The sequence below is a fragment of the Ochlerotatus camptorhynchus genome, unplaced genomic scaffold (assembly GCF_037179485.1).
Source record: "Ochlerotatus camptorhynchus isolate MF236.1 unplaced genomic scaffold, CSIRO-AGI_Acam_v1.1 ptg000643l, whole genome shotgun sequence".
Lineage (NCBI taxonomy): Eukaryota > Metazoa > Arthropoda > Insecta > Diptera > Culicidae > Ochlerotatus > Ochlerotatus camptorhynchus.
Genome location: NW_027041122.1, coordinates 133,053 through 160,301, shown reverse-complemented (window position 1 = coordinate 160,301; position 27,249 = coordinate 133,053). Strand labels below are relative to the sequence as shown.

Here is a 27,249-nt window from a genome sequence, read left to right as displayed (position 1 = left end):
GCTATGAAATTCATTAAATATACCAAAACCAGCGGACTCCTCTATTAGAGATCCATCTGTGAAAAACGTTCTTGCAGAATCAATATGGCCAAACTTTGCAGCGTATAATGACGGAGCAATCATAGGACGATGATGCTCTGGAATTCCGCGGATTTCCTGTGTCATAGATAAATCAAAATTCACTGAATTGCCGAAATCGGAGAAGATTACACGATTGGGAATATTTCTTGAAGGGCTGACATCCTGTGTTAAATATAGGTAGTATAAAGTCATAAAACATGTTTGAGGATTTAGCTCCAGAAGCTTCTCAAAATTTTCGATCACCAGTGGGTTCATTACTTCGCAACGGGTGAGGAGCCTCAGAGATAACTCTGAAAAACGGACGGATAGAGGCAACATGCCCGCCAGCACTTCGAGACTCATAGTATGAGTCGAGTGCATGCATCCTAACGCGATACGAAGACAACGATACTGGATCTGTTCCAGCTTGATGATGTGCGTTTTAGCTGCCGACTGGAAGCAAAAACTGCCGTACTCTAAAACCGATAAAATCGTTGTCCGGTACAACGTCAGAAGATCTTGTGGATGGGCTCCCCACCACGTTCCGGTAATTGATCGAAGGAAATTGATCCTTAGTTGGCATTTTCGTCTCAGATACTCAATGTGGGATCTCCAGGTGCATTTGGAATCGAACCAGACCCCAAGATATTTAAAAGACATGGAATGAGTGATCGGTTTACCCAAAAGTTGAAGCTTCGGTTGTGCTGGGCTATGCTTCCTAGAAAAAACGACCAGCTCAGTTTTCTCCGTGGAGAATTCGATACCTAGCTGAATAGCCCAAGTAGACAAATTGTCCAAGGTATCCTGTAAGGGTCCTTGCAGGTCAACCTCTTTTGGCCCTGTGATAGACACTACGCCGTCATCTGCAAGTTGTCTCAACGTGCAATTGTCACTAAGACAGACATCAATTTCTCTAACGTAGAAATTGTACAAAAGGGGGCTTAAACATGAGCCTTGGGGGAGACCCATGTAGCTAAATCGAAAAGCTGTAGAGTTTCCATGAGAAAAGCTCATATGTTTTTCTGACAGCAAATTGTACAAAAAATTATTCATTAATGGAGACAATCCACAAGCGTGGAGTTTCTCTGAAAGAACTTCATCGGATACTGAATCAAAAGCCCCCTTGATATCCAAGAACACAGAAGCCATTTGCTCTTTCTTAGCAAAAGCTAACTGAATTTCCGAGGAAAGCAACGCGAGACAGTCGTTCGTTCCCTTACCCCTACGGAAACCAAATTGAGTATCTGAAAGAAGGTGGTTCGTCTCAACCCATTTGTCGAGGCGAAAAAGGATAATTTTCTCCATCAATTTCCGAATACACGACAGCATCGCGATGGGCCGATACGAATTGTGATCCGACGCGGGTTTATCAGGCTTTTTAATGGCTATCACCCTTACTCGTCTCCAATCGTCGGGAACAATATTGAGCTCCAAGAACTGATTGTACAAGTTCAACATGCGCCTCTTAGCGACGTCTGGGAGGTTTTTCAGCAAGTTGAACTTGATTCTATCAGATCCCGGGGCAGAATTGCCACACGAAAGGAGAGCGAGTGAAAGTTCGACCATTGAAAAAGGGTGACTGATTTCGTCTACCGAATTCGCGGTTTCGCGAGGAATCAACTGCGACGGCACGGAATCCGGACACACTTTTCGCGCGAATTTAAGAATCCATTGATCCGAGCATTCCTCGCTTTCGTTGTTAGTAGACCGGTTACGCATTCTTCGCGCCGTACTCCAAAGCGTATTCATAGACGTTTCGCGCGACAATCCGTCTACAAACTGCCGCCAGTAACCCCGTTTTTTGGCCTTGATGAGGCTTTTGAGTTCGCGTTCAAGAGATGTGTATGCGTCGAAATGCTCGCGTGTTCCGCGTTTCCGAAAAAGTTTAAACGCGTCGGACTTTTTACGGTAAACCTCCGTGCATTGTTGATCCCACCAGAGCGATGGTGTTTTCTTACGAATAGACGATCGCGGCACCGGTCGTGTTTGAGCTTGAAGTGCGCTGTCGACGATGAGATTAGAGAGGAAATTATATTCCTCCAACGGCGGAAGCTCTTCCACTGACGATACTGTATCGTCTATCGCGGATTGGAAGTTAGTCCAATCAATGTTACGGGTTAGATCATACGCGACGTTAACGGATTCTGACGAGTTGAACCCACTGGCAATCGAAATTTTGATCGGCAGATGATCACTACCGTGCGGATCCTGGATTACATGCCAAGTGCAATCCAACGATAGTGAATTAGAGCAAAAGGTGAGGTCTAATCTGCTACCATTCGAGGATGGACCAGCCAAACGTGTTACTTCTCCATTGTTAAGTATTGTCATGTCGAAGTTGTCGCAGAGATCATAAATCAAAGTAGAACGGTTATCATCGTACAGCTCCCCCCAGCCTGTACCGTGGGAGTTAAAATCTCCCATGATCAACCATGGAGCGGGAAGTACCGCACATATGTCGAAAAGTTGTTTGCGATTAACGGAGACTCTAGGAGCAATATATACAGAAGCAATACAAAGGCTCTTACCTTTAATGGTAGCCTGACATGCGACAACTTCAATACCGGGGAATTCGAGAAGATTCACTCTATAGAAGGAATGGCACTTTTTGATCCCCAAAAGTACCCCTCCTCCACGTGAATCCTCACGATCCAATCGAATAATGTTAAAATCAAAAAAAGGGAGATCAATTTCTGAAGAGAGCCATGTTTCACAGAGGGCAAATGCATCGCAATTATTGTTTTGGACTAAATACTTGAACGAATCTAATTTCGGAATAAGACTTCGACAATTCCACTGTAGAACAGTGATCAAATCCCCGACCTCGTTTGGAAAATTATCCATCGAAGGAGATGATAGCTGCAAGAAGGGGCCATTTTGAAGTCAATTGCTTCAAGAAGGATTTCACAGTGGGAAGCAATGTGAGGACAATGCTTTTCAGAGGATCAGAAATGTTGAGATATTTGAGAATACCGTCCACAATGTCATCAAATGAGAACAGCACAGATGAAGAAGGGGTTTCTGTTCTTAAAATTGGGGCATCAGGGGTTTTGGATGTCCCCGGAAGAGGTGGAAAATCCTGGGTATAATCAGTTCTGCGGAATCCAGGAGGAGTAGAAGTCTCCTTTTTTCCACCACTCCTTGATTTGGGCAAGCTGATTTGGGGTTCTTGAGCTGCAACTTTCCGCGAACGGATGCGTTTTCGTTTCCGGGCAGAACCTTCCGGAAAACTGAAAGAAACTCCCTCCTCAGCCAAGTCAGAGCCAGACTCGTCATCTGACAAAAGAGCGAAGGGATTTGTTTCGTTGGTCGATGGCTTGGCTGTCTTAAGCATTTCTGCAAAAGACCGCCTGGAACGTTCCTTAAGGGAGCGTTTCATTTTGTCCCCGAGCTGTTTGTACGCCGGGCACGACGAGAGAGCATGAGGAGGAGTTCCGTTGCAGTACACGCATTTTGGTGCAGTAGCTGCGCAGGCGCCATCCTCATGTTTCTCCCCGCAGGAGCAGCGTGCCTTGTTGCCGCAGTGGGAGGCCGTATGTCCCAACCGCTTACAATTCTGGCAGTTCATGACCCGAGGTACAAACAACCGCACAGGAAGACGAAGTTTTCCCAGCTCGATGTATTGAGGAAGGGCAGATCCAGAAAAGGTCACCCGAAACGAGTCTGTGGGGGTAAAACTCTTTTTACCCTCGCTGAGCGATACTGACTTCATTCTATGAACGGCCAGTATCTTTACCGGAGGAAGCAAGGGGTTCTTGAATCGGCCAACCGCTTGCTTCTCCAGTATCTCGGGGTTCAGGCTCGCCTCAGTGACCACGCCTTCGATCTCCACATCAGAGGCTGGAATGTACACCCTATATTCCAGTGTGAAAAACTGGGAAACAGCAATTTCATTAGCCTGTTTCAGGTTAGCGACGGTCACACGAAGTTTGTTGTGCCTAACCTTCGTTATTTCGGTCACGGCAGAGAATCGCTTTGTCAGATCATCAGATATCTGAACAACATTCAAGGGTTTGTTTTTGGGCTGAAAATAGACAACCCATGGGCCAGTCGAGTCATTCGGGTAGGCCCGCAATCTGGAGTTTTTCTCAGCCTGCCCATTGACAGACTGAGACGACGAACCAGGGATGACATCATCATTTTTCTTAGGTGAATGGTCATCCATGTCGTCTTCTGACAAAACATCCATTTTGTTCAACTAGTGGGAGCGCAAAACGCTCTCCCACTGAACGCACAGACACAATACACAGAAAACACTACAAACACAGAAATACAAAATGAAAATTTAACTAATGGGGGAGGAAAAGAAACAAGAAAAAAACAAAAACTTATCTGATAATCCTATACTACTACCACCGAGCGTTATATGTGTAGGCGTTTACACAGATGGCTGGAAGAGACGCGTTGCGTGGATGACCTTCGTTGTGGTGCACTTGATCGAGGCTCGGTACTCAGCGCACACAGGCGCACGATGATTGATGAACGATGAAGATGTAGAAACGGGTGCTCACACTCGATGATGATGATACGTAAGCGGGTATGCGTGAGCGCGTATGCGTGACCACGCAACGATGATGCCCAAATTGGTTTGCGAATTACCAATAGCACGGATTAATCGTTCCGAAAATGACACTTTCTACTTTAAAAAAAACTCACTTTTCGATCAATTTACCGGGAACTATGCCAGGAGTCACTTAGTGAGAAAAAACTGATAATTTATATCAAGCGAATACCGAGAAAACTTCCAAAACAACGGAGCGCGAAACAAGTCGACCGTACTTCTTGCTAGGACGCAGTGGTATGTGATTAATAGATGCACACTTAGAAAAGTTCATGTAAATTTAGGTGCTCTGAGACTGACATACACGAGCGTCAATCTTGACATAGAATTGAGTCATAATAGACGTAAAATTAAGCTCAATCAAACTTACTTTTCATTGAGTGACGAAGTTTTTAGTCCCGGGGCACTTAATTTTACATGACATGTTTGTTTACGTCTCATCCTTTATGTCAAAGATGGATTCCGTCACGTGTAAAATTAGGTATTTCACAGCAAAAAATTCTGAATATTAATTGTGATGTAAACATTCATTCTAGTAAACTCGTATTTTATTTCACGCAAAGGAGCAACTTGTAAGCAATGTTGTTTACAAAGGTGGGCTTTTGTATACTATATTTGCAACTTTTCATGAAATGTATCACAACTTTACCCGATTTAAAATGTAAACATCTATGATATGTGACGCTCCTTTTATGTGCTCATATTGAACAGAGATTTACACTACTTTTAAGAATAGTGTGTATAACGGCGCCGGTGGTGTAGTGGTAAGCGTGATTACCTCTCACCCCAGCAAGCCTGGGTTTAATCCTAGTCGGTGCCGCCGGGATGTTCTGAGGCATAACATCTCTGATCACGCCTTCCTTCGGATGGGAAGTAAAGCCGTTGGTCCCCGGTTCATGAGTTGATGAGTCGATAGGTAGGGTCCAGGTGTGGGAGCTGCCTTCCTGGCACGTCGGTAGCATTGGTGCTCAGCACGGAAAACAATATCGACGGAAAAAACAAACCAAAGGAAAAAAAAAATAGTGTGTGGTGAAAATGAAGCACGGTCGTTTATCGGACCATCCTGCTATGGCAGAGGCATGCGAACGATTGCATTTATCTACAGTCGTTACAATAGAATGGTAGGCATGATAACACTATGCTTGCAGCACTTGAGTTTTTGGGTAGGTTAGATGCACACGTTTTGCACAAACAATGCGTCTAATGTAATTTTACTAAATTGTTGCTGTGAGTAAACCTCCTGCAACGAGAACGGTCGGCTGACGATCGACGGTGTTTCCTGGTTAGGGATGGCTAATGGCTATAGTTTCCATGAGGTTGACAAAATATACATCGAAACAAATTCTGAATTCTAATGGTGATGTAAACATCCATGCATGTAAACTTCCTTTTCATGTAAACTAACTATTTGTAAGGAATGTTGCTAACAAAGATGGATGGTTGCATACAATATTTGGAATATTTCAATAAATGTCTTATAAATTTACACAATCTATAATGTAAACATGAATGATATATAACGCTCCATTTGCATGTATTATTCATAGATTTTTTTTCGAACTGTGTATAATAGAATAAGATGGGGCAAAAGGTCGACCATAGTTTAACAAATTTAAATTCCCAAAAGTCGATGCATTTGGAATCAAACTAATTCCATACAAAGGATTCTCTTGTAGAATTTTGATGAGTTTTCAGTCCATTCACAGCTAGAACGATTTTTTCGGAAGAGTTCCACCGGTGAGACAACAGTATGGGGTGAATAAAAAATCACTAAACATACTTATTGGGCTACTTACGATATCATTTGAAAAAGATAAATCGAAGTCAAACAGATATCTGTAGGTTTTGTGACTGTGAGACAGAGTCCTCTGAACATTTGCTCTGCGAGTGTTCAGCACTAATCGTGCGCAGAAGACAATACTTCAACAAAATCATACTAATTCCTTCTAAGATTTGATTAAAAAATCCCAAAATGGTGGTTGAATTCATTCTAAGAATCATACCAGATTGGGGTACTCCGCATTATCAGGCAACAACGGCAGTTACCCTAAATGGTAACTCGTCGTCCTGAACAGATGCGCTACTAAACAGGGGTATACCACAATAGATCAGCTTAATGGTCGTAGTGGTTCAAATCCCAACATAAACAAAAAAATGGGGTAAAAGTTCACTTACTGGCCACTGCAAAATCTTTAAACACCCTCTAATGATGTGAAGGGGATTAAAAAACCACATGTGTCCATATATTGTGAGAAGTTCTCAAATTTTTGCCCCGTTGATTGCCCCACTATAGGCAATTCCAGCTTCCTGATGATATATCAAATGACTTATACTCCAAAAATCATCTTCAAGAAAAACGAAATCAAGCCCTGAAAAAATTATCCCTTCACTATTGAATTTTTCTTGTTGTACGCCCTTCAACCTGGAGTATATTTCATGATGGCAGAAAAGTCCAATTTATGTCAAAAGTTGTCAATTATCCATATTTTCAATGGAATTTGGTTGTGAGGATAAGGACTGTTGCTGATAAATGCTTTAGTGATTGGTTGTTTAGCTTCCGATACGAGTTTGAGTTGTTCAATTTAAGTTAATTCTCTATATTTAAAATCTACTGGATCACTTTAGAATTAAATACAGTTCGAAACATAAATAGCTGTTCAGCTAATGTGTGTCATTGCACTTCAAGAGAAAGACATTTAAATAAGCGCTTGCTTGAAAACAACGCTCATACTTCATATACAGATTCAACCATCAATCAAACTCAATACTATACCGATAAGCAGCTCTTTGGAGCATCGTTCATACTTATTAATATAAAACACTTATGTTATGTCAAATTGACTTTTTATTAATCTACGCAGTTAAAAAAAGTAATGTTAATTTCTGTCACTATGACTTATGTTATGTCAAATTGACTTTTTATTAATCTACGCAGTTAAAAATGTAATGTTAATTTCTGTCACTATGATGCACATAAATGGAGCGTCTTAAGTTTCCGATATAGATCGTGTAAATTTATGAGACATTTCATGAAATATTCCAAATATTGTAAGCAACATTTATTGCAAGTTGACAGTTACAAATATTTACATCACCATTAAAATTAAGTTTATTTTTCTGAATATCTTAAAATAAATAGATTAAACCAGTACTCTCCCAATTAATCTACAATATTTTCGCACCATTTAGTCACGCTTCTTGATAAATAGAGTATACACCTAGCGGCGTCAGCGGTGTAGTGGTAAGCGTGATTGCCTCTCACCCCAAAGGGCCTGGGTTCAATCCCAGTCGGCGCCGATGTGATTTTCTGTTACATAAAATCTCTAATCGCACCTTCCTTCGGAAGGGGGAAGTAACGCCGTTGGTCCCCGGTTCATGAGTCCAGGTGTGGGAGCTGCCTCCCTGGCATCGATAGCATTGGTATTTAGTATGGAAAACAAGATCGACGGAAAGCAAATCAAACAAAAAAAAGGATGATACACCAGGGTACACTCCCGGGTGCACCTTCAGTGAAAGCACGGTATGTGGCTCTGCAGTGCAAAAATTGTTATGTTTGGTCGGGGGAATAATTAATCTATGTTAAGAAGAAATCGCTAAAAAGTCAATTGGACTTAATATTAGTTTTCAATGCAAAAAAAAAAGAACGATACTCCAAAGAGCGTTGCCATCCCGCCGATAAGTATTCAATATTTGATAAACCATCAGCCATACTCTCAGAAACTTTTATATACATCCTGATATGCAAAATAACTTTGAAGTTCTTTGGAGAAACAAAAACATAAGGTGGTACCGGATAAGTAGTAGAGTAGTTTCCCAGTCAACCACCAAATATTTACACTGAATGCTAAAAAAAACAGAGGATATCAATTTACACATACCAATACTCAAAACTAATAGATTAGTAAGTTTTATTAAAAACTACGAACATTTACACTGACGTTTAGAAAATAATGATAATCTTTGTCAGGTATCAAGCACACCTTTCAATTATTTGTTCTGTTAATTGACCTTGTTCACTTATATGGTTGGTGATCGTTGATGTTGACCTTTCTATATATTTCTATTTGAAAGGGAATCAGCTCTGTCAGTAATGACGTTTGACTACAGCCCAACTAATGGAAACCCAACTAAAACGTAGCCCACTAAAAGATAACCCAACGAGCGCAATTCGACTGTACCTACTATGTGACTGAATTATTATTATTATTTAGCTTTATTTAGGAGGCTTTCAGCCTTAGGCTGGTTCGCCTCCACCTATGTGACTGAAACAAAACTCGTGAAGACAGTTTTCTTTTTCTATTGTTTTTTTTATGTGTTTAAACTGGCTGATCAAATTTCCACGTGTATTCTTCGTCACACACGAAATGTAATTTCATTGACCACTGATAAAACATAACTTTAGAGTTGATTTTTGTTTAAGTAAACACAACAGAAAGTGTTATGGCTCGTGTTTTGTTAATTTTTAATATAGAAGTTAAAGGAAATGCTCTGCCCTTTTGAACTACGCCGATGAGATGGAGCAAATATTTGTTGAACAACCCATCCCAACACACCAACTCGAAAAGATTTGAAACTCCGAAGGTATTTCAGTCTGTAACTTTACTTTAATGTATATAGATGAGAGGGTATACAGTAAGCCCTCCCCCCCATCCAACCAAATTAAATTGAGCAAATATTTTTGAATAACACATCTGAACATACCAATTTGACAAGATGAGAAACACCGAAATTATTCCAGTTTGAAGCTTTACTTCCATTGATATTAGCCCCACTCTTTAACAATGCTTATGAGACTGACCTATTTTTTTTTTTGAATGATTCATATGAACATACTAACTTAGAGAAACACCGAAGTTATTTCAGATTAAAACATTACTTGCATTGTTATGAGTAAGAGGGGCGGAGAGTAAGCCCCCTCCCTTCTCCAACTTCGCATATGAAATAGGTCTATAGTTTTAGAATATATCCATATGAACATACCAAATATCTTATCGATTTCCGAAATTATTTCAGTTTGGAATCTTACTCTCATTGGAACACCGGCAGTGGATTATAATATTTATATTGATTAGTTTGTCATCACTATTAACGATTTATCTTACATTTTCGGTGATTTTTACAGTAGAAATGCCCATGCAATAAGTGGGTTAACAGTTCTTCTCCGCCCGCAATGTCACTTGTTCTACTTATTATTCTAAACATCATATTAATACCAGAACGGATACCTGTCATCACATCTATAGACTTCTCTGACGTTTGTGAAATACACAAGTATTAGTGCAGAACTTGGGGTAAATTATACGTATTAGTGCAAGAAAATCTTTGAATTCACCCAGAGTTCTGCCTTAATAGACTTCTATGCAAGGGCGTAGCCAGGTTTCGAGCTAGGGAGGGGCGAAACAAAATTTATTATGGAAAATTTGGCCGAATGCCATTTCACCGAACGCCATTTCCCCAAAAGTCTTTGTGTTGCTGAGTTTAGGAGGGGGAACAATTGTAGCTTCCAGTGGGAATTGCTTATTTAATTGCTAACATTGTTTTTTTTTTTTTATTCTGTAACTGTATTTTCAGCGAAATCCACCTCTAAAAATTCTTGATCTTATTCATGATCTAAAAGATGGAACTAAACTATTGGCCTTACTGGAAGTGCTTTCGGGTCAACGGTTGCCCATGGAAAAAGGAAAAATACTACGAAGGCCACATTATTTGAGTAACGTAAACACGGCTCTACAATTTTTAACAAGCAAAAGAATAAAACTAGTGAATATCAATCCATCGGATATCGTGGACGGACGACCGGCTGTAGTACTGGGTTTAATATGGACAATAATTTTGTACTTCCAAATAGAAGAAAACAGCCGTATCTTGTATTACTTGAACGATAATCTCAGTGGATCCGTCAGCAGTTTGGACAGCAGTTCAGCATCATGTATACCGAGTCCAAGTAAACCTTTGCTTCAGGAATCAGGTGCAGCATCACAAGAGATGCTCAAGCAAGGCCCTAAGAAAACCCTCCTAGGCTGGGTGAATAATGCACTTCCAAAGTAGGTTATGAACTTGGTTTTGCATGTTACTGGTATTAATTGCTCATTCAAATCTTTCAGACATTCAGGGCTAGAGATACGAGATTTTGGCGCAAGCTGGAGAGATGGATATGCGTTTTTAACCCTTATTGATTCCATCAAAACAAACGTTATTAACGTTGCAGAAATGAAGAGACTTAACAATCGTCACCGCTTGGATACAGCATTCAATGTAGCTGAGTCCGAACTTGGTATCGCAAGACTATTGGACGCTGAAGACGTAGACGTGAATAGTCCTGATGAAAAAAGTATTATGACCTATGTTGCACAATTTTTACATAAATATCCAGATGTGAAGGTAAAATTAATTTTTCACACGTAACTCGTATTCGTTAATTTGTCTAATATTTTTGATGTTTTCAGAATATCAACTCCAAAAGTGAAAGTGAACGAGAACTATATGACTTACTAAATTGGCTGCACACCACAGTGCGGCACTATGACAGTTTTAATGGGAACTATCCTAACAACTACGAGATGTATGAAAAAGTACACCATGAAAAAATGGAAAAACTGAATACCTACAAAAAAGTTAAAAATATCCACGCTGCAAAATTAACTCCTGAGGTTCAAGATCTGAATGACTACTGGCAACGATTTGAAAAACACCTGCAGCAGTGGTTGTGGTTCTTGGATTGCAACCTTCCAGATCAGTTTGGTGCCATTGGTTTATGGTTAAGCAATGGAGAAAAACTTCTGAATGACAGCGATATTCCCAACAACATGAACGAAGAAACTGCTTCTCTCATAAGTAAAAAATTGGAAGCACACAAACAGTTCTTTGCGGCTTATTTTGAAGTGTTTGAAACATTTAATGATTTGAAAATGACCAATCTGGCCAAGAGAGTTCCCGCGAATCAGCTTGAAAACTTAGAAAAGAGACTAGTGGACATTGAAATTCACGCACGGCAGCGAAGGATAAAACTGAAATATCTCGAACATAAGTGCTGTCTCATTGCATTCCTTAATCTATTGGAAAACAAGATCAATTGTGTCAAATATAGCAATGAAGAAATCGTTAAACAGTCTCTTGAGCAACTCAAGAATTTTGTAAGAAGAAACCAAATAATGCAAGAATTTGAAAAGGCCCTCGTTGATATGCGGCAGGTTATCGAGGAATATAAAGTGGACGGTAATATTTCAAAGAAGGAAGTGTATAGTATTGACTCTTTTCTTCGAGAAATTGAAGATCGTTGGAAGAATGTATCATCGCGATTGATATGTACCGAGACTATGTTAGAAGATGTTCTTTCTCATTGGCAACGCTGGAAGAATCTTGCGGAAGATTTAGAAACATGGATTGTTGCCGCACATGATGCCCTCAAAGCAACGGAAGATGAAAAGATTGAATTTTTCCAAAATTTGACAGTTTACAAGGATAAATATGCTATGCTGACCGAAACATTCAACATCTTGAAATCAACATGTGATTATGACACATCGATCAAAATTGAGAACAGATACAAGCAAATATCACAACATTGGGATCAAATATTCCAGCATTCAAAACAATACCTTCATGTTGGAGATGTTCTACAACACAGACAAAAATTCAAAACAGACGCCGCTCGTCTTAGTGAATGGATACAAAAAGCAGAAGCAATACTGTCCCGAAACAATTTGAAAGATACCACAGAAATTAAACAATCAGAAGCTGATATAAAACAGATAGCATGTGAAATTGAATCCAAGGAGGAACTGTTCAAATCCATCAGCAGAAGCTTCCAAGCTTTGATTAAAGAATATTCGAGAGATGAAGTCGACAAGATGATGAACTTAATGAAAAGAGAAAAAGAGGCGTTGGTTTGCATAAGAGCACAGATTCCTGTCAAGCTTCATCTTTTCCATCAGCTTCTAACGCAACAGGAAGCACTGGAATCTGGACAAAAGGAAATCACGGACTGGTTAGATGAAGCAGAGAATCTTCTTATATCTTATGCTTTTACCAATGAAAGTCAGCATACAACAGCCAATCTCGCCAGACACAAAACCTTTTTCAACCGTACATTATATTACAAGTCAATGTTGGAAAGTAAAAATAACGTTTTCCAAAATCTTCTAAAGTTAACGAATGTAGACAAAAGTATCAATATAAATGATACTTCTGGTAAAATGAAACAACTCAATGAGCGCTTCGCGTATGTAATAAACAACGCAAATGATTGGGAGTTCAAGCTTCATGAAAATCTGAAAGTATGGGAGAAATTCACCAATAGTCTATCAAAAGTTGAAAATTTCCTTCGACAAGCAGAATCATGGCAAAATGCCACAGTGCCGCTGGAAAAGCAAACTGATGTCATAGCGCAACTTGACTTCTTCAATAATGCAGATCAGTCTATCATTGGTGATCTGGAAGCAAATACCGAAGAGCTTCTCAAATATCTGCCACCGAACGAGCAACGCATTATGATATCTAAGGTGGAATCCATTCAAAAGCAATGGAGTGGAGTTATATCGAATGTCCCCCAACATCTTATGAAACTTGAATTCAGATTGAATGAAATTATTTTCTACAATCACGTTAATCAGATTGAAAAAGAATTAAACACCGAAGAACAAGCATTCAATTGTAATGAGAATTTTGAAACAATTGTACAACGAAATGAAGCATTTTTCAAAACAAATGACCTTCAAAGCGTCGAAAAGGTATTGGCTTGCTTGGAAAGGATTAGTTATGTTCACATGGAACAATTTGCAAATGATCGTGCCTTGTGCCAACAGTATCAGATGGCGAATGATACATGGATTGGCATTTGTAAACGAATTGAAAATGTTAAAAACATTTTACATAAAATTCCTGCTCAATGGGATGCATACCATAGCAAGTTCATAGAAATGAATCAATGGATGGATCGCGTTGATCAATCATTAAAACAGATTATGGTTGAGAAGGAAACAATGGAGCAATTTGAACAGGAGAAAACAACTTTCCAGGTAAGCATAATTTGTAATACAACCTAGCAGCTCTAATACTATGATCTACTAACTAATATTCAATGGGATCTTGTTTTTTTTTTTACTTTCAATCGCATTCTCCAGTTGAGGGAAATAATGGTAAATTGCGAAGCATAAACTTAGCACTGAATAGTAAATGTATAATGAAGAACTTTCGGCTGCATTGAGCAGTGAGCTTATAGCCAATAGATATCCATAGATAAAGAGGGCGAAATATAAGCTTAACCGAAAAATTCATAAAAAATTACCTTTTAGGTTAATTAACGCGAGTTGACAGTTTATATCTCATAAGCTTTCTTTTCCAAAACAAGAATCCAACGCTTAATATGATGACGCATGAACAGCATGAATTACTTTAATCCAAAAGATCCGTCTGAAGTTGTATCTCTATTTCTAATTCACAGAATATCTGTTTCGAAGCGGATGCAAGAAGAGAGGACATGAAATGGTTGGTGAAAACGTTGGATTTCCTGTTGAGTCACACGAATGAAGACCAAGCAGCTATTGAACAAGACAAAATCGAAAGATTGATTACCCGCTATAAAACACTTATTCCAACAATCGAAACAACAATGGTAAAAACTGAAATATTCGCCAAATGCTATACATACCGACATGAAGCGGAGGAAATATGCAATTTGCTAAACCGAATCAAAATGCAAAGCCTAAATGCTCCGACTCCGGATAGTTATCGCAACGTTAATACTATGATTGAAGAGCAAAACGTTTCCCTGAAAGAACTAGATAATCAAAGAGGACACATAATGAAAATGTTACAAAAAGGTAAAGACTTAAGTAAAAATGTTAACGCCCCAGCTTTTGTCAATCAAAAGACAAGAATCTTAGAAACCTGTTGGAACGACACGTATAATGAAGCAGCCGAAAAACTGAAAGGGTTAAAGGCAGTGCATAAAACATGGAACGACTATAATGAGCAGAGGGGCAACATTGAATCATTATTGAATAACGCCGAAATGGAGTTAAGATCCATCACTCCCCTCCAAACGGATCCAACTAGCGTTACTCAAGATCTTGAGACAAAGAAACAGCTCGCATTAAACTTGAAGCAAGCATCATCCAAGTCTCTGATGCAATTGAATGATCTGTGCCGTGAATTGGGCTCATGCATTCATCCAACTGCGAAACAAGTCTTAGAAAAAGAAACAACTGGAATTGAAAAAAGAATCTACAATACGGTTAACTTTGTTGAAAAACGAATAGACTACCTTACAGACTATAATGATAAATGGAACGAATACAAACAACGGCTTGATAATTTGAAAAATTGGGCAGGAAATGTGTATCCTAAAATGATAACAGCTATAAAACAGCCACACATCACTCCAACCGATAGGCTACAAAAAACAAAACAGCTGGAAAACGTGCTTAGTGAAAAAATGAAAACATTGGACATTTTGAATGCAAGTGCCTCCGACTTAGCATCTAAGGAAGGTAACTTGACCGAGATGAAACGACTTAAAACTGAAGCACAGCGCCTACAGGCAACGTTCACCGAACTGAACAATGCCCTTGGTGCTGAGAAGGCACAAGTCAATCAAGATGTTGAGAGATGGGATCAATACAACCACGAGATTGACAAAATCAAGGCTTGGATTGGGGGTATTGATATGCCAATTGATTCACAACAAAACAAGATTTGTACGCTGGAAGATGCTAAGCTACTTCAAGCTAAATTAAATGATCTTTGCGGACAGTGTAACGAAAAATTCACGGATTTGCAAAATGTGATGCAGATGTGTAAAAACATCAAGTATGGAATCAAACCCTCAGATGAGATAGATAAATGCTATGACATTCTGACAGATATCCGTGAAAATGCACAACATTTGAAAGGAAAGATGGACAAACTTGTTCTAAATCTGTCTACCATGGATGTCGAATTGGCTAAGCTTGGTTCCTTTATCAATGATGCCCATGGTAAACTAAACCATTATTCGGCTATCAAACTGGAACATTTGCCAATCGACAAACTAGAAGAGAAAATAAAAATGCTAAGGTTATTTAACAATGAAATTTCCGAGCATCAGGCAAAACTTATTTCTCTTGTCCACGTTTTTGATCAAATAACTAATGGTATTTCAGAAGAAGGCATAAATTTACTGAAACGTAAATTACAGCAACCAAAAGATCAACTATCGAAACTAAGCGATAATGTGCGTGGCATGATTAATGAACATTATCAGCACATTGTAGTCCAGCAGAATTTCAATGCAAAAATAACCGACTTTAGCAATTGGATGGATCAGATTACCGCTAGCATCACTGAATTAGAAGATACTTTGCTAGACGAAACTGATCTTGCATTGCAAAACGTGCAATATTTGCTGCAACAGCATGCTGGTAAACGAGATGTTTTCAATGAGATATACTCCCAAATAAAAGATGACAGCCTTAGCCCTGCTGCTGCTGGTGATCGTTCTGTCATGGACGAAACATATTCATCGTTGGCAAGTAATTATCAAAACATTGAGTCCACTTTGCAGGAATACAAAGATTACCTGCAAAAATGGTCAGCATTTTTAAACTGGTACCACGGAATCAAAGATCAAATTCAACATATGAATGACAATGTCGTAAGATATGATGTGGTAGAAGAAGCAGACCTTAAAGATACTCTGAGCAAAGTTGAAAATTTTGCACAGGCTATCAATAATTGGAAACAAAATATGATTGCTCTTGAACACCAACCTCGTGTTAAATTCTACGATAAGAAGGGAAACAAAGTTAATGCAGTAAAAATGCTGGCTGATTTGGAAAACAGACTTGATAAAATTAGATCTAACTGTGACTCCAAAATAAATGAAATTAATGATGTCAAACAGAGGGTCGCCATTTTCCAAGAGACACAAAAACAGATAATAGCAAATTTGAACTCAATCTCTGATAAACTAAAGACGATTGTCAAGAATGCAAGATTAAGTAATATTGATGATTCGTTGGAAGAGCTTTCTTCTTTGAATGAACAACTCAGTAAAGAATGTTCAACGAAGGCACAGGCTCATTACGAAGGGTCCTTGTTGATGAAGCAGGAAGAAATTCCCATGATTAGCATTCAAGAACCTCTTGCTGTGCTTGATAAAGAGCTTGACAATATCCAATCGGAAATTGAAGAAACTCTGGAAAATTTTGTAAATGTGCGAGATCACTATAACGATTTCAACAGATATAACATGGTATTCAACAGTGAGCTCAAGAATATCGTATCTACTAACAAAGCAACTGTCACAGAATTTAACGATAAGCAATCGCTAATCGATCAGCTAGACGTTTTGAAAAAGTCATCAGAATCAATGAAGAAAGTAAAGAAAAATGCAGACGCAGTTTCTAATAAAGGAAATGATATCGTTAAACTATTCCGCAATTATAACCCACAGGACTGTGAGAATCTTCTTGACATAATAAGGCAAAACAATGAAGCATTTAAAATCAATTTAGAAAAACTGATTGACAACAGCAATGCATTAAATCAAAAATTAGCGCTTTATAAACAGATTGAAGATTTAAGCCATGACATAATTTCATGGCTTGAAGTAACTCAAGATCAGTTCAACCGCGTGCTGGAAAATCCTTGTGAAATGGAGCATAGAATTACATGCTACAGAAACGAGTTACCAGCTCAACTAGTATGTAATGAAAATTTTATTAGTCTTCTATCCGAATTCAAACGAGTAAATAATAATTCGGTGCCTCATGATCTTGCAGTAATGGAAAACAAAATTAAAAGCATGTTTTCCGAGCTTCAGGCTCACTTTGACAGAATAAGTAACAAAATGAACGAATACATTGGGGAAGAACGTAGCTTGAAAGAGCGAATCAAATTGGTCATTGAAAAATTGTACAACATTCGCGAAGAAATCATGAACTGCGACGATGTTACATTGGATTCAAATAAGCAGCTTCGAAACCTGGACAGGTTGAAAAAGCTACGAATGGATGTAAACTCAGTGGGTGCGGAGATCACTGATTTGAAAAATCACTTTGTCAGTATCGAGACGAAATATGAATCCATTAAAGAAAGCACTACCTCTAGAGAATTGCAAAACTTGGAACAACGTTTTGGACTGGTACTAAACAATCTCAACGAAGTGGAGGGCAAATTGAATAAGGCTGTTGAGAAAACGTTCAAAGACAAGGTATTGAGTCTCAACCGAATTGTTTCATCGCAAATAGAAAAACTTAAATGGTGCTATCCAGAAACTAACAGTGATAAATACAATTTGGAAATAAAAAAGTCCACTTTGTGCGATATAGAACAATCCATTACCGAGTATGATGCATTGTTAGTCAATGTTTCGGACTTCTTGAACTCTCTAGGTGGAGTCATCACTCAACCGAAACTTGATCACTTTAAAGAGGAGAAAGATGACGTTGAAAACGGTTTTAAGCACCTGAAATCGGAATGTAGTAAAGTGAAGTCTACATTGAATTCGAACATCGCTTTATGGACAGAATATGAAAAAGTGTCCGGAGATATAGTCAAATGGCTAAAAGAGGTAGAAATCAAACACAAAATGGAAACAGTACTGTTGATAGATTTGAACACACTGGGTGATAAAATCGAAGAAACAAAAGGCACTTACAAAGCCTTAACTGATTTTGAGCCTAATTTGAGAAAGCTTCATGATATTGCAAATAACATCAATAAACTGAATCCAGATTCGAGAGCATTGGTGCTTGTGCAACAGTTACAAACACGATTCAATACCTTTGAAAAATATTTTTCGCTTCTATTACACAGATTATCAGATGTAGATTCTAAGAATGAACAATTCAAAAATCAATTGAAAGAAGCATTTGAGTGGATTGAAACTACGAAAGCACATCAAATGCGCTTCAGTAAAGTGTCAGACAAAGATTACGACGAGCTGAAGAATTGTCGCAGTCAAATTGTGGCGCATGAACAATTAGTGAATGACGCATGTTCTTTGGGGGAGAATTTATACGCCGAAGTAAACCCGGAGTGTCGTGAGACAATTAGGATGGAGGTCTTATCGTTGAGAAATGCGTATCACGGTCTTTTAGATGGATGCAATACAGTTCTTAAGGAAATGGAAGCAAACATCATAAATAAAAAGACAATCGATGAAAGCTATTGTCAGCTTCTAAAGTGGCTGATTGATCTGGAAAATAAGCTAAAAACTTTACCTGCCTTCTACGCCACCTTACAACTTAAAAAAGGTGCATTATTTGAATGCAAGGCTATGATCAAAGATGCAAATTATCATAAAAGTAGTGTTGAGCAGTTATTAAAACGATCCACTGCATTATACAGCACAGATAGTTTAGCGAATATTGATGAAACATGTGAAAAATACAGTACACTCATAAACGATCTTTCGAAAAAGTTCGATATATACGAGAAATGCGTGAAAGACCACGAACATTACAACAATGTACTGGAGAAGTCAAGAGATTGGCTGTTGAAACTTCAATCGCAAACCAACGAAGTTTTCAACAATGAGAATGATCTGAATAAATGCAAAATTGAAGAATATCTCATGATCCTTGATAATACCCTTTCCGAGGAAGAGATCGTTCTAGATTGCGTTAATGATTGTTATAATCAGTTCACCGTTGTCATGGGACAAACTGACGAAGTTGGGCATTCTGATCTTCTCAAAACATTTGAAGAAAACAAACGCAATTGGATACAGTTTTTCGAAAATTGTAGAATGAATCGGTCTAAATTGGCAAATATGATGAATCAAATCGAAAACGCAAATCACAATCTCGACGAATGTCTGGCCAAGCTGGGTGACACCAAAAACAAAATAAAAGATGTCTCGTGTCAGATGCCAATTGGTTCAAAACAAGATATTATCACTGACTTGGTGGGGATCAAGAAGGATATTGAAAATCAAGGCGTACGAATAAGCAACATAATAGAAGAATGCCAAGGGTTGAAGGCAAATAATGATATTTCTGCTAAGATGTATCACGTGCAAAATGAATACCGTAGCATTATGAATTTGTGTGCTGATGCAATTAACAAAGCAGAAGCTGCTATTCATGATCAATCTGATTTTAACAAGTCATATGATGAATTCCAAGCCATATTGACAAATAATTTGGAATCACTTGAACAACTGGAACAATTAGTGGGTGATTTGAATGTATTACAAAACCGACAAATACGCCTAAAAGAGATAGCATATAAGAGACTTGACGATGGAAATACCTTGGAAGAATTGATCGCCAGGGGTGAAAAATTGTATGCTCAAACATCACCAGACAGTCGAGAACAAATCCGTCAAAGATTGTCCGATTTGCGTCAACTGTGGGATAAATTCTCTGATCAATTGGAAATGGTATCTCAGAAAGTCGACCAATGTATTCTCCAACTTGGAGAATTCAATTTACAACAAGAACAGCTTTCCAAATGGTTGAAGGATATCGAAGCGTCAATGAAGATCACTGCTGAACTGAAATCAAACATTCAGGATAAGCGTTCCCAATATCAAAATCATAAACTTATGCATCAAGAAATTCTCGCACAAAATACACTGCTTGACTCAGTATGTACTAAAGCACAACAATTGTTATCATTGACTAACGATCAGCACCTTGAAACATATTTAATATCCATTAAGGATACTTACAAAAATATTGTTCTGAAATCGAACGAACTTTTGGATAGCCTGAACAATTGTGTTAATGCCCACAATAATTACACAACTAGCTATGGTAAACTAAAAAATTGGATCACCGAGGAAAAGGATAAAGTCATGGCATGTGATGACGAGGGCGGTGAGAAACAAGAAATAATAAAACGAATTGAAACATTGAACAATTTGAAACTGTCCAGATCGAAGGGCGATGAATTGTTGAATCAACTGCTTCAACACCATAATATAAACAAGCAAAGTACAGCTCCTCAAGGAATTGCCCAAGCGGAAGAAGAGATGAATACATTACGGTCTGACTTGAATAGCCTTTACGAGTATATAGATGAAACAGTAGAATGTCAAAAAAGATGCCTAACAAGCTGGACACAATTTGACCAAGAATTAGACACCCTTACAAAGTGGTGCAGGTCGATGGAAACAATATTCCGAGAGCAGCAATTATATGATACACTGGAGAAGAAACAAAACCAGCTGCAGTTGTATCGTACCAACTTGGAACATATAAATGAAAAACAGAAGGATGTGGACGTTTTTGTTACCACTGCCCAAGCGTTATTCAGCAAAACAGGTGTCGAAAAAGTCAAGTTCTATATAAACCAACTCATAAACCGTCATCAGCTTCTGCTGGTATTAAGCAAAGAAGTGGTGAATCGGGCACAAAATATCGTCAATGATCATATAGGCTACGACGAAAGGTTAATAGAATGTAGTACACGTTTGACAAACATTGAACATAATTTGGAGAAAGCAGTGGCAGAGAAAATAACAGCAATCAATCAATCCATGTTGCAAAACATAGACATTGAGAAGGAAAAGATAGAGAATTACATACCAAGTCTTATCACGGCCAGTGAAAAAGTGTTGACAGAAACTAGTTCTAACGGGCGTGAGAAAATACGGGAAGATATAAGAGAGATTAAAGATCGCTTTGACAAAATCATCATTGCGGTAAACAATCTGAAAAAGCAGTTTGACGTAAGGTCTGTACAATGGTCTTCATATCAAGACATTGTGCAGCAAATATTGTCCTGGCTTGATGTTACAGAAAAGAAAATAGACACAAGCGAATCCCAAAGCTGGAATTCCACGCAAGAAATACGTTCTAAGCTTTTCAAATACAAAGCTTTGATGCAGGAAATCATGAGTCAGAAACGAATGATTGACTCATTGAACGAAAAAACGACACAAGTTTTAAACAATCGAGACGAAAATATTACTGCAAAAGTACAGTCTATCAATGAGCGATATGAACTATTGAAAAAATCCTCTGCTGATATTGTTTCAAATCTAGAACAATCCTTATTATTACTCAACAAATTCAATGAACTTCAAAAAGCGCATATTGACGAACAAGAAGAATTGCTTAATGATCTAAAGCAGCTTTCTGATATTTCTGGAAGCAAAAAATCTATCCAGGACAAGTTACAGAAAGTTGATGATTTGCAACACATTCTACCCGAAAAAATGAATAAATTGAGAGATCTGAGCAAATTGATATCAGATAACAGTGACCTTATATCCTACGGTGCAAAAATGAATATGGAGCAAGATTTAGTAAAAGTTCAACACGAATTTGAAAAGCTAAACAATTCGATTAATGATACCAAAATTGAGCTGGAAAAACGCATTCAGCTATGGGATGCATATCAAATGGAATTGGATGACATCAATCGATTCCTGACAGGAATTGAAGATTCTATGCGAGGTTATGGCCTGAAAAATACTCTGATTGAAAAACAGGAACAACATGATATCTACCAAGCCTTGAATGGAAAACTCAAACACAAGCATTTGTCTTTAGATGCCCTGCTTGACAAATCATCCGAGCTACTTCAAAGCAGTGGAGATGCAAAAATATCCTTCAATATGCAGCAGATTAAGTCTCGAATGCAGTCTGTTGAAAATACCATAAAAGAAATTTCGAAGAAATGCGAACAAGCATTTGAGGAACATAAAACATACAAAGGCAAATATGACGAATGTATTGCAGTACTGGACCAAATTAAGGAGACGTTTGTGAACTGTAAGACCAATCAGCAGCAAAGTCTGGAGAATGTTATTCAAACTATGAAGAAGTTATTAGCCGAGCAAAACTCTGTTAACGTGCAGTGTAGCTCTGTGTCAGATATGGGAGAAAGACTCTACACTTCAACAGCCATGAAAGGACAGCAAGCGCTTCGAACTGAGATTCAAGAATTGTTATTACGATTTGAACGCTTGTTTGATGAAATCAGTTCTTTCTTAAAAACATGCGAAGCTAAATCCACTAAACTTTCAGGTTTCAATGAGAAGCTTGCTCAAATTCAACAATGGTTAAATGGCATCGATTCAAGTTTGTCTGGCGAAATGGTCTTGAAACCAACCCTTGATGAGAAAATTTCCCAGCATCAAGCATATCAAGATATGATGAATGACATAAAAAATCATAAGCCTGAACTGAACAACATACAGGATCTGCTCAATAACCTTAAAGAAGAGGATGTGAGCATAGATCTTGTTTACAGCGAGGTCAATAAGGCATACAATGAATATTTTGATAGATGTCAAGGTTTTGTGGTTGCTTACGAAAAAATCGTAAACAACCATCGTCAATATTGCAAGGCGGTATTGGAAACTTCAGATTTCATTGACGCAAATCACAATACAATTGAACTTTGGGGTGAGACTGATCTTGACCAAGTGTCGTTGCTTACGAATCTGGATCGATTGAACGAGTTGAAGAAATCTATCATATCGGAAAACAATCGAATTGAGCAGATACGAACTATCGGGGAAATGACCATTCCTGATACTAGTGACGACGGAAAGACTAATATCAGATCGCAAATAGATATTTCTCAACAGGATTGGGAGGGGCTTTTAGTAGCTATTGATAGCACAATTGAAAAAATTCAATCCAAAGTATCGGAATGGAATGATTATGAAAAAATGCGTTCGGATTGTATGAATTGGATCCGTAACGTGGATTCAAAGATACACTCAGTTGATTTGAAAGCTACCCTCAACGAAAAGAAAGCGACATTAGATTATCTGAAAAGCTTACAGGGTGAGGTGAAAGCTAAGGAGTTAGAAATTGATAATTTTACCGAAAAGGCGCAACAACTTTATAGAGGGTATCTTAGCAGTAGGAATTCACAAATATCGGAATTGGCTATAAAGTATCAACAAACAGCAAATCGCGTAAAAGAACTTTCCACAAGATGGCAGCAATACGTTATCAACCATCAAGAATTGGAAACCCAGATTTCCAATTGTAAGCAATGGTTGAATGGGGTAAGAGAAAAATTGAATTACTGTACTGACCAGAGTACTACTTCCGAAAAAGAACTACAGAGCAAATTGAAGCTAATTCAGGAGCTCATAGTTAATAAGGACGAAGGAAGCTCAAAGATTCAGCTTATAATGGATCTGGCACAGCAAGTTCTTGCCTGTACTACTTCGGCTGGCCACGAGACAATTAATCGATCTGTAGCGGCTTTACAAGAGGATTGGTCTGTTTTGACACTGAAAATGATAGATGTGAAAACTAATTTGGATGAAGCTATCAATCAATGGTCAGGATTTTTAGACCAAGTAAATGATTTGCGGAAGAATATTGAATGGATGGAAAATGAATTCAAAGGGTACTCAGAATTTCAACCGACAATGGCGGAAAAACGTGCTCAATTGGACAGAATTAAAAATTGTGAAGAAAAAATTCGTATTGAACGCATTGAAATTGAACCATTAAAACAGAACGCAGCAGAAATGTGTCAACAAACTCAAGCTGCATGCACGGCGCAACAGATCCTTGGAAAGTTTGATTACATGGCTGACCAGATCAGTAAACTACTCACTGAAAGAGAAGACCAATATCGGGATCATCGATTGTACAAAGAGGCATATGACGATTTGTTTAATTGGATAAGTAGAGCTCGTGAAAAGTTACCATGTATAAAACAGCAATCGTTAAGTGACAAGTTATCAATAGACAACGCAATCGCTCCTTTGGATTCTCTCATGAACAAAAAAGCCCAAGGAGAACTCTTAGTGGAACATTTAGTTCACACTGGTGAAGTAGTTATGGCATCAACGTCTGCTAAAGGTAAAGAACTGATCAAGAGTGACATAAATGGGTTGAAAAACAATTTTGAAAACCTATTCAAGGAGATTGCTGATCAAAAGCGTAATCTTGAAAAAACTATCTCGATGCTTCGGGAATATAAAGACGAGTATGAACGTCTTTCGGAATGGCTGCAGCAAATTGATATAATTGTTAAAAATAACAAACTGACCATGTCCTCCAATTTACAAGAAAAAGATAAACAAGTCAAAGATATGCGAGAATTGATCGACAGATTAGGCAAAGGGCAAACAGAAATGGATAAATTCAACGCATTTGCCGCTCCACTTTTACAATCCCATTTAGATTCCTATATTGGAAACCAGTTAAGACATCTTAATTCTCGGTACCAGGTGCAAGTAAATATTGCTAAAGATGTCCAGAAGAAAGTAGAATCAAACTATGAACTTCATAGAGATTATAATGATTATCTACGGAAAGCAAACGCTTGGATAGAAAATGCTAAGGACATTGTTAGGTACTCAACAGATAATGTAGAACAAGTTAGTAAGGAAAACTTGGAAAAACGGCTGGAAAAAGTTGTCGAATTAATTCAACAACGTGATCAGGGACAAAATCTAGTGAACAACACAATCAACACTGGAGAAAAAGTGGTAAAATGTACGAAATCCGATGGAAGAGAAGTAATCAACAACGAACTCAAAGAAATACAAAACAGTTGGGACCGTCTTGTGAAAAAAATGTCCACCGCTAAGGTTCATTTGGAAACCAGCTTACTTCAGTGGGCAGACTATAGCTCCAGCTACAATCATCTCACGCAGTGGATGCAGGATCGGGAATCAAAACTACAGAGAGTCAGTGAGCAAAAGGTTGTAAGATTCAAGACAAGTGCACCTTCTAGTCTCAGCAGTGGTTTGAATGAGAGGAGAGCTAATTTACGCCAAGCCAACGACATTGTTCAAGACATAGTTTCCTTTGAACCAATGATTCAGTCGGTTGCCAATAAAGCGTCGGGTCTTCATCAAACATCTCCAGCTTCTGAAATTTCACACAAGTATGAAAATCTAAGCAAACAAGCCAAGGAAGTTTTTGCTAAGCAAAAAGAAACTGTTGAACTTCATCAAGCCTTTATCGACTCGAGTAATGAATTTGCTGCCTGGATTCGTAATGCCAAGGAAAATCTAAACAAATGCACTGATTACAAAGGTGATAAGGATTCTTTGGTTTCGAAAATGACGCAGCTTAAGATTCTTGAGAGTGACGCCCCCGTTGGACAGAAGAAACTCGAGAAAGCTCTTGAGCAAGCTGAGATAGCATGTCGAATAGTCGATGCGGAAGAATGTGAAGCTATAGAAAAGGAGGTCGCTATTCTTCAAGAGGAATTCGACAACTATTGTCTAGCTTTGAAAAAAATTGGAGCGGCTCTGGAAAATGGTATTGTTCGTTGGACTGAATACGACGACCAGTATAAAATTGCTCAGAAATGGTTGGACAAAATTGAGCAGGAAATTCAATCATATAATAAAATGCAAAATAGTCTTGAAGAGAAAAAATGTGTGTTGGAAGAGTTCCAGGAAAAACTGCAAACCTTATTCGATTGGCAACGCGAACTCGATACCTTGAACATGAAAGCTCAAGTCCTGCTAGAGATTTGTGCTGATACGCGAGTTAGTAACGGAGTTACTCAGCTAACCACCAAATATAACGTTCTGTTATCAATTGCCAAGGAAACAATGCGAAGACTAGAGCAACACTATCAAGAACATCAGCAACACAATACGCTATACGGTGAATGCCAGGATTGGCTGGACAGATTGCGTGAAAGGTTGAATGAGTGTGATGCAACTCCACAAACTATAACCGAAACACAGTCCAAACTCAATATCATAAAAGGAATCCGACAAAGCCTTGAGCAAGGTCAGAATAAATTGCGATATCTCTTTGAACTCAAGGAGAAGATTGTTCTCAGTACTGAAACCAACGGTGCTTCAAAAATTGCCGAAGATACAGATAACATCAAAACTGACTATGAGTCTCTGATGTTGGATATCAATGAAAATCGTCAAAAGCTATTAAATCATTTGGCACAACTTGAAGACATAGGAAAACTTTCAAAAATCCTCTCCGAATGGGTTGAAGAGGTTCAAGGCAAACTTGAAGACAGTTCAGTACTCACTGAACTATCTGACAGGCGGGTTGCTTTGGAAAAGTACCGTGCTATCCAACGTGAAACTGGAAACTATAACGAGATAGCAGACAAGATCAAAGAAAAACTCACTGGAAATAGTAGCATCGGAAGCGAAAAACACAACCAACTACTTAAAGATCATGAAGATTTGGTTTCAAAAATTGCCATTGAGATTGAAAACTTGGAAAATCAAGTCAATAACTATGAGAAATTCAAACAGGGGCTTCAAGAGTTATATGAGTGGATGAAAACTGCTCGCTTGAGAACAGAAAAACTCACAGATTATCATGGCGATAAGGAGCACATTGTGGAACAAATCAATAAAATAAAAGACATACAGTTGTCATTCTCCGAAGGAAAAATTTTGCTTGAAAATGCACAGGACCTTGGAAGTAAGCTACTTCAGATTGTAGGTCAAGAAGGTCAAGATTCTATCAAGCAAGAACTTCTACAAGCCAATACAGACTGGGAAGATATTGAAGCTTTGTCAAGAACAGTCGATCAAGAGTTGACTGATGTACTTTCTTCCTGGGAAAGTTTCTTGGAAAAATCTGACGACATCAACTCATTCATCTTGGACCACGAAAGCAAAATATCATCATTCAATGCTGAAAACAGCGCAGAACAGGAAAATAATCTCAAACAACTTAAGGTAACTATCAACTGTTAATTTTCACTGAAACGGAAAGTAA

At 38.4% G+C, this 27,249-nt stretch overlaps 1 protein-coding gene across 4 annotated transcripts in view; it reads left to right on the top strand.

Annotated features, from left to right (window-relative positions):
* LOC135714414 (muscle-specific protein 300 kDa-like) overlaps positions 1 to 27,249 on the top strand; it is a 98,398-nt gene that overhangs the window by 21,202 nt on the left and 49,947 nt on the right. For all 4 annotated transcript variants that reach the window (XM_065237763.1, XM_065237762.1, XM_065237764.1 and 1 more), the window contains 4 exons: positions 10,193 to 10,665; positions 10,726 to 11,002; positions 11,068 to 13,638; positions 14,064 to 27,209. In XM_065237763.1, coding sequence (XP_065093835.1) covers positions 10,193 to 10,665; positions 10,726 to 11,002; positions 11,068 to 13,638; positions 14,064 to 27,209 — 16,467 coding nt within the window. The remainder of the gene's footprint in view (positions 1 to 10,192; positions 10,666 to 10,725; positions 11,003 to 11,067; positions 13,639 to 14,063; positions 27,210 to 27,249) is intronic.